Below are 13,632 nucleotides of genomic sequence, written 5' to 3' on the forward strand. Positions count from 1 at the left end.
ATTGGTCTGGGCCAATCTTTGTTAATTATTCAACTTGTGGCCCTTCAGCATGCTAATAACAAAAATTCAGACTACACAGGCTTGTGGGCCAGGCTTGGAGATTTTTGATGGATGTCTTTTTCACCCTATCCATTTCCCTGGTGAAAGACCACATTTCCCCACAGCTGCCCCAGGATGGTTGGCACAGGTTCTCTAGTCCCCTTACAGCTTCCAGCTCTCTTCATGCAGGAGACTCAGCTCTAGCAATCCTGCACTTTGCAGGGGCTCAGGCTGCACGTCCTGTCCCTGCCTGGAACGAAAGACCTCACTATTCCTGTATTTTGCCCAGAATCCTGGGAACTATGCTGGTACCACTCTGGCTTCCCCTTCCTTCTTGTAATAAATATTAACCTTCCTCCCTCCCCCACTGCTCTCTCCTCTCTTCCCTGTTAAGTTTGTTATAGCTGATAAACCTACACTGACATATCACTCAGAGTCCATAGGTACACATCAGGGTGTACATTTTGTGGGATCAGACAGATTCATAATCACATGAATTCACCATTACAGCATCACAGTGAATAGTTTTGCTGCTCTAAAATCCTTTGTTTCTGCTTCTCTCTCCACAACTGCTGATCCTTTTATTCTTATTATCATTTTTTTTTTGAGACAGATTGTTGTTCTTGTTGCCCAGGCTGGAGTGCAATGCGCAATCCTGACTCACTGTGACCTCTGACTCCTGGGTTGAAGCAATTCTCCTGCCTCAGTCTCCCAAGTAGCTGGGATAACAGGCACCCACCACCACGCCCAGCTAATTTTTATATTCTTAGTAGAGACGGGGTTTCATCACATTGGCTAGGCTGGTCTTGAACACCCGACCTGGTAATCCACCCAACTCAGCCTCCCAAAGTGCTGGGATTACAGGTGTGAGCCACTGCGCCTGGCCAAACTGCTGATCGTTTTACTATCTCCACAGTTTTGCCTTTTCCAGAATGTCACGTGTTACAGTCATATATGGCCTTTCCAGATTGGCTTCTTCCAACTTAGCAATATACATTTCAATTCCCCTGTGTCTTTCCATGACTTGATAGCTCATTTCCTTTTAGGGCTGAATAATATTCCACTGTCCAAGTGCAGTTTATCCATTCACCTACTGAAGTACATCTTGGATGCTTCCAAGTTTTTGAAACGATGAATACAGCTGCCATGAATGTCTGTATGCAGGTTTTTGTGTGGAAATGAGTTTTCATCTCCTTTGGGTAAATATCAAGGAGTATGACTGCTGCATCATATATTATGTGTGTTGTTTTGTAATACTGTTTAGTTTTATTAAAAACTCTTCTAAAGTGGTGGTACCAGTTCCTGAGGCCCTGCATCCTCACCAGCATGTGTTGTTGGTGTTTTGGATTTGGCTATCCTGCCAGGTGGAATGGGTGTCTGGTTTTGATTTGCAGTTCCCCAAGGATATATGATGTGGAGCATCTTTTCATATGCTTATTTGCCATCTGTACATCTCTGATGACATCTGTACAGGTCTATTGCCCATTTTTTAAAAAGCTGAGTAGTTTCCTCATTAAAGAGTTCTTTGTATATTTTGGGTTAACAATCATTGATCAGATGTGTATTCTGCAAATATTTCTTTTAGGCTGTGGCTTGTCTTCTCATGCTCTTGATGTTCCTCATTTTTTGAAAAAATAAAATTCTAGGCAGGAAAAGTTACTAAGTAACTCAGCTAGCCATAGAGCCAGAAAGAAAAACCAGCGTCTTCTCTAATAACCCCAAACCTCCAAGAAATTAACTTCAGGCCCAGATTTTAAGGTTTTAAAATATATAGTCATGTCTAAAATTCCTTCCTTTTTTACACCATTCAACAAAGTGCTGCCCAAGTGAAAAGGGCCCTGTCACACTGTACAGCAGTTCCTCCTTACCCGGTTTCATTTTCTGAGATTTCAGTTGTCCTTGGTCAACCAAAGTCCAAAACTATTAAATGGAAAATTCCAGAAATTCATGTTATAAATTGCAAACTGTTTTGAGTAGTGATGAAACTTTGTGTCGTCCTACTCCATCCCCTGGGAACATGAATCATGTCTGTCCAGAGTATCCACACCAGTGATGCTACACATTAGTCACTTAGTCAACATCCTGAGTATCGGATTCAAATAACATAGTACTGTATATAAGGATTCAGTACTGAGGTTTCAGGCAACCGCTGGCAGTATTCAAATGTATTCCCCATGGATAAGAGACTACTGCACAGAAATGAGATTCTTTCTAGAATGAGTTCAAGAAGCACAGAGTTTCTAAATCAATAGGAAAATTGTAGGGTTCTAAATAAATGCAGTGCTTAAGTGAGCAGCTATGTGCTTTGGGAAGGTACTTAAAATTTTTTTATTTTTAATTTTTTGGATACATAGTAGTGGTACATATTTATGGCATAGGTGTGATATTCTGATCCAAGCATGTAATGTGTAAGAATCAAATCAGGGTAACTGGGCTATCACTTCAAACATTTCTCATTTTTTATTTTTTTTGAGACAGAGTCTTGCTCTGTCGTCCAGGCTGGAGAGCAGTGGTGCAATCTCGGCTCACTGTAACCTCTGCCTTCTGGGTTCAAGTAGTCCTCCTGCTTTTAGTCTCCTGAGCAGCTGGGACTATTGGCGCACACCACCAAGCCTGGCCAAGTTTTGTATATTTTGTAGTCAGGGTCTTGCCATGTTGCCTAGGCTGGTCTTCAACTCCTGAGCTCAAATGACCCACCCACCTCGGCCTCCCAAAGTGCTTGGGATTACCAGGGTGAGCCACCGCTCGTTTATCATTTATCATTTCTCTGTGTTAGGAACATTCCAATCCCACTCCTCTATTTTGAAATGTACAATACATTTTTGTTAACTATAGTTGCTCTATCTACTGTGCCACTGAACACTAGATCTTATTCCTTCTAACTGGATTTTGGTACCCAGGGAAGGTATTTTAATGGTGACAGACACCCACAAGGTACATGTAAGGAAGGGCAAGCGCTAAAAGAGTGGAGTGGTAGGGAGGCTGCCCTCGCACCTGGGCGCACTCTGGCTCTCACTTAGGGTAAAAGAGATTTCTAATGGGAAAAAGAAACACACACACACACACACACACACACACACGCACGCACACACACGCACACACAAACTGTAAGTGCCTTATCTGTCTGAGAAGTGAGACGGCTCTTGTCTTCTCCAGTAAGTCTTCTTACCCAGCCCATGATGACATTACCCGGCTACTAACACTGGCATTGCACCTTACAAGCAGAGGAATGAGTGTTTCTCGGAAGTGCTGCAGCTCTCTGAAGGATATATAAATAAGTGACGTTATTTCAAACACAACAACGTTTATACAAAGTTGTTTTTATTTCCCACCCCACAACCCAATCATTTGGCATTAAAACTGAAAAACAAGGGAAGAAAATCAAGAATAAAAAGTGAAGAAATTTTTGTATTATAATGTAGTCAAGCATTTGTACTGATTATCTAAGAGAAAAAGAGTATTAGGAAATCCAACTTCAACATAAAAATTCAAAACGCTTCCAAAGAAAATCAGAAAACTGACCCGTTTAGCCAGAGACCAGTGGTTCAGTGTTTGATTCTGTGGTTTTTAAATTCCAGGTCCTTGCGTCACCCTAACGCCCCACACTCCAAATGAAACCATAAATGCACCAACAATGCCCATTCCTCCTTGACCTGTGCTGGGCACCACAACAAACTAAAAACATTATTGGTTTTCTTGTTTTAAGGAAATCTGTTTTCTTTTTTCTATAATCTTCTTTATAGCACTTCAAATTTAGCATATGCGCTGCTGAAGTGAGCACATTTTAAGGAGTTTTAAGCTAAAGTTTCTTTTCTCACACACTGTCACATAAAAGGGGCATTTCTGCTTTGTCCCCTCCCTGCCATCATACCAAAAAAATAAATAAGTACATAAATACAAATCAGAAAAGGTTAAATAAGACTGGTTTCTAAAACCCAGTAAAGCAAGAGGAGACAGAACTAAGTCTGAAGGGACTGGGAGAAGATTCTAAAAGGGGAGGGGGAAAAAAAAAAGAAAAAACCAGCTTTCCAAAAACACTGAAACCCATGGTATGTGACAACTTGCTAAACTGCATGGACTTTGGTAGGAGTGTCACGTTTTCCAAAGCTGACTTCTGGAAATCTTAACTTGGACTCAGAAAAATTCTAGCAAAGTGAGCCAACAGCCAGGAAGAGGTGATTTTGCAAGAGAAAGTGGGTAATTCCATTTACAAACATATAAAAATAGAAACAAAGGCCACACACCTGGGAGAAAAGCTCACTAAAAACTCCCACCCCAAACCGAACTTTCCTAGCTGCTAGATTTTTTTCCATGTGTTAAAAAACGAAAACTTACTGAAGATCAGGCACAGAGAGCAAAAGAGCATGTGCTTATTTGGGGAAGGAAGAAATCAACATGGTAGGCTGGAAAGTTACTGTGAGAAAAAGCTTCATCTGCACTCTTTCAAGAGGTCAAGGGAAGCCATTTTCAAATCCAACTCAAGTCACAGGCATTATAAATTCAATCCCCCCCAAAAAATTTAGTCAGCAAGGGCCTACCTATGCCACAGACTGATTTGACTCTGTGCCTTGCACACCTGGCAAGCAATAGCAGTATTTACTTGAAAACGTTGCTTCACAGACCTTCCGCTGCCTTTCCCAGTTGCCTGAGTTACTCTCTTTAGGATACTTGCGATGACTTCATTCATTATCATCTCTGGCTCCAGAAATGGGAACCACTTTGTCAGCACAGCTTAGAAGTATAATGGCTGTTTCTGCAGTTTTCTACAGCTCACGTTGGCTTTGGAGGCTCTTAATGGCCCCCCAGAGTCACCCACTCTACCTGCAGAGTGGCAGTACTACTGTAACTTGCTCTACACAGGCAACAAGGCCATTTTCAGCTGTTACTTAGAAACTTGCTTCTTGGTGATATTAGGTTTAAAAGACAAAAAAGATATCTTATACTACAGGGTTGGAGAAAGGGAAAAGGATAACACGAAAGCCCACTTCAGTCTCTTTGATTCTGCAAGAGTCACAGCTGAGTTCAGAGGCTGCCTTTCTCCTCCCCAGCCCATCTCCAGGCTGTGCAGTCACAGGAAGAACAGGTTCTCGCACAGCTGGATGGCTGGTTCATGATGCAAGATCTGTCCTGACAGGAAAGCTAGCTTGTGGGCATACTTGCAAGGAGCTGGAACTCTGATGGTGCCAGGCCAATTCCAGTACATGTGGCACAGTTTGAAAGTCAGCCTGTAGGCCAAGAAGAAAATAAAGCTCAACATCCTCCACCTTCAATTTGGGGCATGATCATTTACTCACGGGGACAGGACACACAGCACACCTTCCTGAAAACTGGGGAACAGAGGAATACATGATGTGTCTTTTTAGAATCATTATTATTTTGAGACAGAGTCTTGCTCTGTTGTGCAGGCTGGAGTGCAGTGGCACAATCATGGCTTACTGCAACCTCCGCCTCCCGGGTTCAAGCGATTCTCCAACCTCAGTCTCCCAAGTAGCTGGAATTACAGGCATGCACCACCATGCCCAGCTAATTTTTGTATTTTTAGTAGAGACAGTGTTTCCCCAGGCCAGGCTGGTCTCGAACTCCTGACCTCAGATGATCGGCCCGCCTTGGTCTCCCAAAGTGCTGGGATTACAGGCGTGAGCCACTGCACCTGGCCTCTTGTTTTTATATCAAAACAAGGAAGATAACAAAAAGAGAAAATATTTGTTTCCAAGAAAAGGCTTCAGAAAGATAAGTACCCTAGTGGAATATTTACATAATCTGAACTCAATGGCATTAGGTATCAAGTCTGGCTGTAGGTCATAATCACCTGGAACAAATTTTAAAAATACACATGCCTCAGAGTATTTGGGGGGAAGCCTGGCATCAGTATTTTTTTAAAGCTCTTTAAGTAAAGGTAATTTTAATATAAAACCAGGATTTCCAATCTCTCCTCAAAAAGACACCATTATTGTCAAAGATATGAAGAAAGTCAAGGGGTAAACATAACTGGGGGTGAGCAGTGAACCCAACTTAGCTAGCAGGCCAGAACTATTTAAGAAAGAAAGAGTAAGTTACTGATAGGCCCACCTCTGCATATGATCAGGGCTCAGGTTTGCGGTGTTGAGAACACAGACATAATGCGTAGGAATGCCACAGCCCTGCCGTACGTGATGGGCAAGAAGGTAGAAATCCACCCTAGGAAGGAAAATCACACATTAGTGATATGGTTGGATTCAGCCAGACAGAGCTGGCAAAGATCTTGGAGATAATTCTAGCTCCTTCAACTAAGGCTCAGAGAGGTAAAGTGACTGGATCAAGGACGCAGAGGTCAGACCAGGATTAGAACCCAGGTTTCCTGATTTAAGAGGCTACTGAAGGATGATGGTAGCAGGCTGGATGCAGTGACTCATGCCTGTAATCCCAGCACTTTGGAAGGCTGAGGCAGGCAGATTGCTTGAGCCCAGGAGTTCGAGACCAGTCTGGGCAACATGGCAATACCCTGTCTCTACAAAAAATACAAAAATCAGATGGGCATGGTGGCAAATGCCTATTGTCCCAGCTACTCAGGAGGCTGAGGTGGGAGGATCCTGGGCCCAAGGAAGTTGAGGCTGCAGTGAGCTGAGATCACATCACTACACTCCAGCCTGGACAACATAGCGAGACCCTGCCTAAAAAAACAGAATCGTAGTAGAAACTCCCTTATCTACCTGTAGAAGTTAAACATACACTGTCTTAGCAAAACAATGTATCTGCAGCTTTATACTTAAGAGGTAAAAGCTTTCTTGTTTTAAAATCTTTTTTTTGTTTTGTTTTGAGACAGAGTCTCTCTCTGTCAGGCAGACTGGATTACAGTGGCCTGATCTCAGCTTACGGCAACCTCTGCCTCCTGGGTTCAAGTGACTCTCCTGCCTCAGTCTCCTGAGTAGCTGGGATTATAGGCACACACCATCACATTTGGCTAATTTTTGTATTTTCAGTAGAGAAGCTTTTGCCATATTCGGCTGGTCTTGAACTCCTGACCTCAGGTGATCCACCTGCCTCAGCCTCCCAAAGTGTTGGGATTTACAGGTGTGAGCCACCATGCCCGCCCCTTAAAGCTTCATTCTTTTACCTGTAGCATCTCCGAGATTCTAGTCCACACCTCTCCAGGAAACCTCCCCATTCCAATACCCAGGAACTGATTCTTCCTCCAATACTATATATTTTGCCCACTCACCACTCACAGCTTGTTATTGTATGATCGACCACAGTTCCAGGGGTGGGAGTCACAAAGTGCTGAGGAGTAGCCAGATACAGATTAGTACTGATTTTCTTCTGAACTACAAACACCACCATCTTGGGCTGATAATTCTCAAAAGCTTCAAAACACTTCTGTAGTTGAGGAATCTCATAGTTGGCAACTGTCTTCAGTTGGCCATCAGACACTCCATCACGGTACACCACAATCTTCTCTGGTAGGCAGTGGTTCACCTGAAATGACAGCCGGAATGTGGTGACTCACAGGGCCCTCAGGCTAAGGACCACAGTCAGTGAGAGGCTCACTCACATTGTGCAACCTGGAATCATGGCAGTCAGTCCCAAAGCCACTGTGCCTAGAGGGCAGGGGAAAAGCTTCTCATCATTTCTAGTCTTCCTTGGGGTGGTAAAACACACCTGCTGCAGCAAAGGTGTTATAAAACATGAAAGCAAAACAAGCAAGTTATGAGTCACCTTGACACAGCTTATCCACAAACAATGCAAACAAACTTCAAAGGAAGGACAGGAAAACTACAGGCTAAATCAATTTTCCTTCTACTTGGATTTAACATTAATAACTGTCTGGGCAAAGAGCAAGGTAAAGTGTTAGAGAAATTCTAACATATGACCACATATGCTATAGATCCACTGCCATCAGATTTTTACCTACTGGCAACATCCCAAGTTGCTGACAAGTGAAAGGACCCTTTACTAAATATTATCCTGTAATCTGGTATAGTGTGAAACATTTTTACTGTAACTAAGTAATTAGCAAACAGTTATGTGAATGTCTATGGGTCCAAATTAAATTAAATGCTTGCTTGAATCAGTTTGAAGGATAATTTTTTCCCCATTTAGGGAATATAAATGGGGAAAAAATTTATATTTTTTCCAGGGCCAGGTGCGGTGGCTCACGCCTGCAATCCCAGCACTTTGGGAGGCCGAGGCGAGTGGATCACCAGAGATTAGGAGATCAAGACCAGCCTGGCCAATGTGGCAAAATCCCATCTCTACTAAAAATATAAAAATTAGCTAGGCGTGGTGGGGAGCACCTGTAATCCCAGCTACTCAGGAGGCTGAAGCAGGAGAATCACTTGAACACAAGAGGCGGAGGCTGTAGTGAGCAGAGATTGCTCCACTGCACTCCAGCCTGGGTAACACTCCATCTCAGAAAAAAAAGAAAATTCAAAAGGATAAGTTCAGTTCAATTTAAAACAGAAGTTCCCTTTAAAAGTGCTTAAGTTTAATTTTGCTTCAATTCTAGTGGAGTGTGGTTCATTCTAAGGTTGAAATTACCCTCAAAAACCTAAATTATGAGCTGGGTGCAGTGGCTCACACCTGTAATCCCAGCACTCTGGGAGGCTGAGATTCGTGGATCACCTGAAGTCAGGAGTTCAAGATCACCCTGGCTAATATGGTGAAACTCCCATCTCTCCTAAAAATACAAAAATTAGCTGGGCATGGTGGTGCACTCCTGTAGTCCCAGCTATTCGGAAGGCTGAAGCAGAATTGCTTGAACCTGGGAGGCGGAGGTGGCAGTCAGCCAAGACTGCACCACTGCACTCCACCCTGGGTGACAGAACAAGACTCCTCTCAAAAAAAGAACCCCAAAAAACCTAAATTATGAATTAGGTTTAGATATAAACTATATATACGTATGCACTGTTCCTTACAGGTTACTCTACACGAAAATGTGATTTTCAAGAACACTTTAAAGAAATCAACACTTAAATGTGGCACATATACACCATGAAATACTACGCAGCCATAAAAACGATGAGTTTGTGTCCTTTGTAGGGACATGGATGAATCTGGAAACCATCATTCTTAGCAAACTGACACAAGAACACAAAACCAAACACCTCATGTTTTTACTCATAGGTGCGTGTTGAACAATGAGAACACATGGACACAGGGGAGAGCACCACACACTGGGGTCTACTGGTAGAGGATAGGGGAGGGACAGTGAGGGGTGGGAAGGTTGGGGAGGGATAACATGGGGAGAAATGCCACATATAGGTAACGGGGGGAAGGAGGCAGCAAACTACCTTGCCATGTATGTACCTATGCAACAATCCTGCATGATCTGCACAGTACCCCAGAACCTAAAGTACAAAAAACAAAACACACACACACACACACACACACACACACACACACACACACACAAAACTCTTAGAATCCCTCTGAAGTTTAAGTTCTGAGTTTCGATTTTTTTTTTTTTTTTTGAGACAGAGTATCGCACCGCCACCCAGGCTGGAGGGCAGTGGTGCAATCTCGGCTCAGCTCACTGCAATCTCTGCCTCCTGGGTTCAAGTGATTCTCCTGCCTCAGCCTCCTAAGTAATTGGGACTATAGGCGCATGCCACTATGCCCAGCTAATTTTTATATTTTTAGTAGAGACAGGGTTTCATCACATTGCCCAGGATGGTCTCAATCTCTTGACCTTGTGGTCCGCCCACCTCAGCCTCCCAAAGTGCTGGGATTACAGACATGAGCCACTGCACCCGACCGTTTTTTTTTTTTTTTTTTAAGGAATTGAGGTTGCACTGTGTTGCTCAGGTTAGACTGCAGTGGTGTAATCATGGCCACTGCAGCTTCAAATTCCTAAGCTCAAGATATCCTCCTGCCTCAGACTCTCAAGTAGCTGGAACCACACAGGTGCTTGCCACTATGCTGGTTAATTTAATTAATTAATTAAATATTTTTTTGAGACAGAGTCTTGCTCTGTCACCCAGGCTGAGTGCAGTGACGTAATCTTGGTTTAATGAAATCTCCACCTCCTGGGTTCAAGTGATGTTTGGTATTCAGCCTCCCAAGTAGTCAGGGCTAGCTGGGACTACAGGTGTATGCCACCATGCCCAGCTAATCTTTATATTTTTAGTAGAGATGGGGTTTTGCCATGTTGGCCAAGCTGGTCTCAAACACCTCACCTCAGGTCATCCGCCTACCTTGGCTTCCCAAAGTCCTGAGATTACAAGTGTGAGCCACTGTACCCAACCTTATTTAAAAACAGTTTTTAGAGGTGGGGGTCTCACTATGTCACCCAGGCTAGTCTCAGACTCCTTGGCCTCAAGTGATCCTCCTCCTTCAGCCTCCGAACGTGCTGAGATTACATGAATGAGCCACCACTTCTGGCCCAGAATTTCAAATATGTTATTAATGACCTCTTTTCCTAAGAAGCCTCAAACACTACATTTGCAAGTATAATTCATCTTTACACTCTCAGATTGCCCCAGTTTGTGGGACCTTTTCTTTTGGAGATGGGGTCTCACTCTGTTGCCCAAGCTGGAGTACAGTGGCACCATCTTGGCTCACTGCAACCTCCACCTCCCGGGCTCAAGCCATCCCTCCTGCTTCAGCCTCCTGAGTAGCTCGGACTACAAGCATGTGCCACCATGCCTAGCAAATTTTTGTATGTTTTTGTAGAGACGGGGGTTCACCATGTCACTCATGCTAGTCTCAAACTCCTAGACTCTGCGATCTGCCTGCCCTGACCTCCCAAAGTGCTGACATTATAGGTGTGAGATACCGCATCTGGTCTATAGTACCTTTAGAACATTTTTTTTTTAAGCTGTCTATATCTACTCCATCTTGTCTTGGTGAAAGCACTTTAATTTCCTTCTGCCCCCAACAAGATATAGCCTGATATTAATCAACGTGCCCATACCCAGGGTTTCCCAACCTGTCAGTACTACTGACCTTTGTGGCTGGATAATTCTTCATTGTAGGGGGCTGTCCTGTGCACTGCAGAATTCACATTTGGCATCCCTGGCCTCTATCCACTAAATGTCAGGAGCAATCTCTCACCCTTATAACTAAAAACACCTCTATATACCACCACTGGGAGGACAAAATTGCTCCCAGTTGAGAATCATTGTAGTAACCAAAGGATGTGTAGATGACTCAAGCCACACCAACCCACTGCTCCTCCCTTGCTCTCCATCTTGAGTAGAGAAAAGAAAAATGGCAGAGTTTGGCCCTTCAGTGGCAGTGCCTCATCAGGCCCCTGCTTCTGAAACCCCAGGAGTTAGCCTGAATCATGCCCATTTCCCAGCCTGGGGCACCACCTTCGCACCAATCCTCTGAGCCTCTGCAGGATCTTGACGATTTCTATTCTGCTCAAGTTAGCAGTTCCCGTTAATTCCCAAAGACTCCCAGCTGATTCGCTGTTAGCAGGTAGGTAAATGCAGGAGCTCAGGTCTGGAGGAACCCTCATCTGATGCAAGAGCAGACAGAGAGCACACTAAATCTGGGGTCAGGAGACCTGGGACTGAGTCTGCCTCTGCTCCTCCTGTAGCTCTGACCTTGAGGACTCAGTTTCTTCAGCTGGAAAGTGAAGAAAAATGATCACTTCGCCTTCTTGTCAGGGTTGTTAAAGGGATAAAGTAACATTTTAATATGTACATACTGTATACAATAGTTGAGACTGAGCTAGATTAAGGATATACAGATATCCCAAAGCACAAAGAAGGAACTTAATAAAGGCCGGGTGCAGTGTGGCTCACGCCTGTAATCCCAGCACTTTGGGAGGCTGAGGCAGGTGGATCACTTGAGGTCAGGAGTTCGAGACCAGCCTGGCCAAAATGGTGAAATCCCATCTCTACTAAAAATATAAAAATAAGCCAGGCATGGTAACATGCACCTATAATCCCAGCTACTCGGGTGGCTGAGGCAAGAGAATTGCTTGAACCCGGGACGCAGAGATTGCAGTGAGCAGAGATCGCACCTCTGTACTCCAGCCTGGGTGACAGGGTGAGATTCCATCTTCAAAAAAAAGAAAAATAGAAATCAAATTTGACTTTGGTAGTTACTAACATCACCTCCTTCTTTAACATTTGCCAACCAACCACGGAGTTCAAGGCACCACACTTGGACCTATGTAGGCCTCCAACAGAACTGAAACACAGTTCCAGGAATCAAGGAGCTGAAAAATCTAAAACCAGTCAACCATGTTAAGCTGTCTAGGTCATCTAGTCTATTTTCTTCATTTTTTAAGTTATAAACCTATGGTTGAGGGCGGAGTCAGAACATAAGACAAATCACAAGGCTGAAACATAAACTTTTATTTTTCTTTTTTTGAGATAGGGTCTTGCTCTGTCACTCAACCTCCTGGGCTCAAGTGATCCTCCTGCCTCAGCCTCCTGAGCAGCTGGAACTATAAGCATAGCGGGGACTACAGGCATGTGCCACCAAGCCCGGCTAATTTTTTTATTTATAGTAAAGACGAGGTCTCAATATGTTGCCCATGTTGGAACTCCTAAATGTATGTTATAAAAACCACATCAGTGCCCAGTAACTACACGAAACAGAAAGTAATGAATGTTCTTGAAAGCAGGACTGTGCTTAGTAATCTCGGTATCCCTTAGCACTGAGCAGAGGGGCTAGGGTCAGGTAGGCAAAAAATATCCCTGAATGTCTGAGATGCTTTTATATGTGGTTCTATTCATTCACAGAACAAATACTTCATGTCCACTAGATATGAGGCATTGCACTTATATCAGAAAATTAAAACATGATGATGATTATTATTATTTCAGACAGTCTTGCTCAGTCACCCAGGCTGGAGTGCAATGGCACGATCTCAGCTGACTGCAACCTCCGCCTCCCAGGTTCAAGCGATTCTCCTGCTTCAGTCCCCCGAGTAGCTGGGACTAGAGATAACCACCATCAAGCCCGGCTCATTTTTGTATTTTAGTAGCGATGAGGTTTCATTATGTTGCCCAGGCTGGTCTCAAACTCCTGACCTCAGTGATCTGCCTTACTGCCTTGACTTCCCAAAGTGCTGGGACTACAGGCGTGGGTCACTGCGCCCAGCTAAAACATTATTTTAATATTATCCAGATCCTCATGGAACTCAAATTAGAAAGGGGAGGTGGGGAGGCAGACGTATAAAGTAAATGCTCTCAATATATTATAAATAACATAATAAAGATATAAACAAAATGCTATGGCAACAGAGGCATATAAGAGATTTGTTCCTTGGAGGGAGAAGTGTGTCAGGAAAAGTCATAAAGAATGAGATGGCCACGCACAGTGGCTCACACCTGTAATCCCAGCACTTTAAGATGCTGAGGTGGGTGGGTCAGGAGTTCAAGTCCAGCCTGGCCAACATGGTGAAACCCTGTCTCTACTAAAAATACAAAAATTAGCTGTGCATGGTGGCAGGCACCTGTAATCCCAGCTACTCAGGAGGCTGTGGCAGGAGAATTGCTTGAACCAGAGAGGCACAGGCTGCAGTGAGCCGAGATCACACCACTGCACTACAGCCTGGGTGACAGGGCGAGACTCCATCTCAAAAAAGAAAAAAGAAAAATTCTGTTTATGTTAATGTGCTGAGTTTCCTTTTGTTTTTAAACAAGGTCTCGCTCTGTT

At 43.8% G+C, this 13,632-nt stretch overlaps 1 protein-coding gene across 6 annotated transcripts in view; it reads right to left on the reverse strand.

The window, feature by feature from the left end:
• Positions 1-3,343: 3,343 nt before the first annotated feature.
• The window catches only part of PIWIL2 (piwi like RNA-mediated gene silencing 2), a 79,388-nt gene continuing 69,099 nt past the window's right edge, over positions 3,344-13,632 (reverse strand). For 3 of the 6 annotated variants that reach the window (XM_078347293.1, XM_078347292.1, XM_078347291.1), the window contains 3 exons: positions 7,245-7,491; positions 6,109-6,216; positions 3,344-5,264 (listed from right to left, as the gene is read on the reverse strand). In XM_078347293.1, the coding sequence (XP_078203419.1) occupies positions 6,128-6,216; positions 7,245-7,491 (336 nt within the window). In that variant the 3' untranslated portion in view covers positions 3,344-5,264; positions 6,109-6,127. Of the gene's footprint in view, positions 5,265-6,108; positions 6,217-7,237; positions 7,492-13,632 lie in introns of all 6 variants that reach the window. The other 3 variants (XM_035270048.3, XM_035270043.3, XM_054243757.2) reach the window with 1 other exon arrangement.

The sequence above is a fragment of the Callithrix jacchus genome, chromosome 13 (assembly GCF_049354715.1).
Source record: "Callithrix jacchus isolate 240 chromosome 13, calJac240_pri, whole genome shotgun sequence".
In the NCBI taxonomy this organism is placed as follows: Eukaryota; Metazoa; Chordata; class Mammalia; order Primates; family Cebidae; genus Callithrix; species Callithrix jacchus.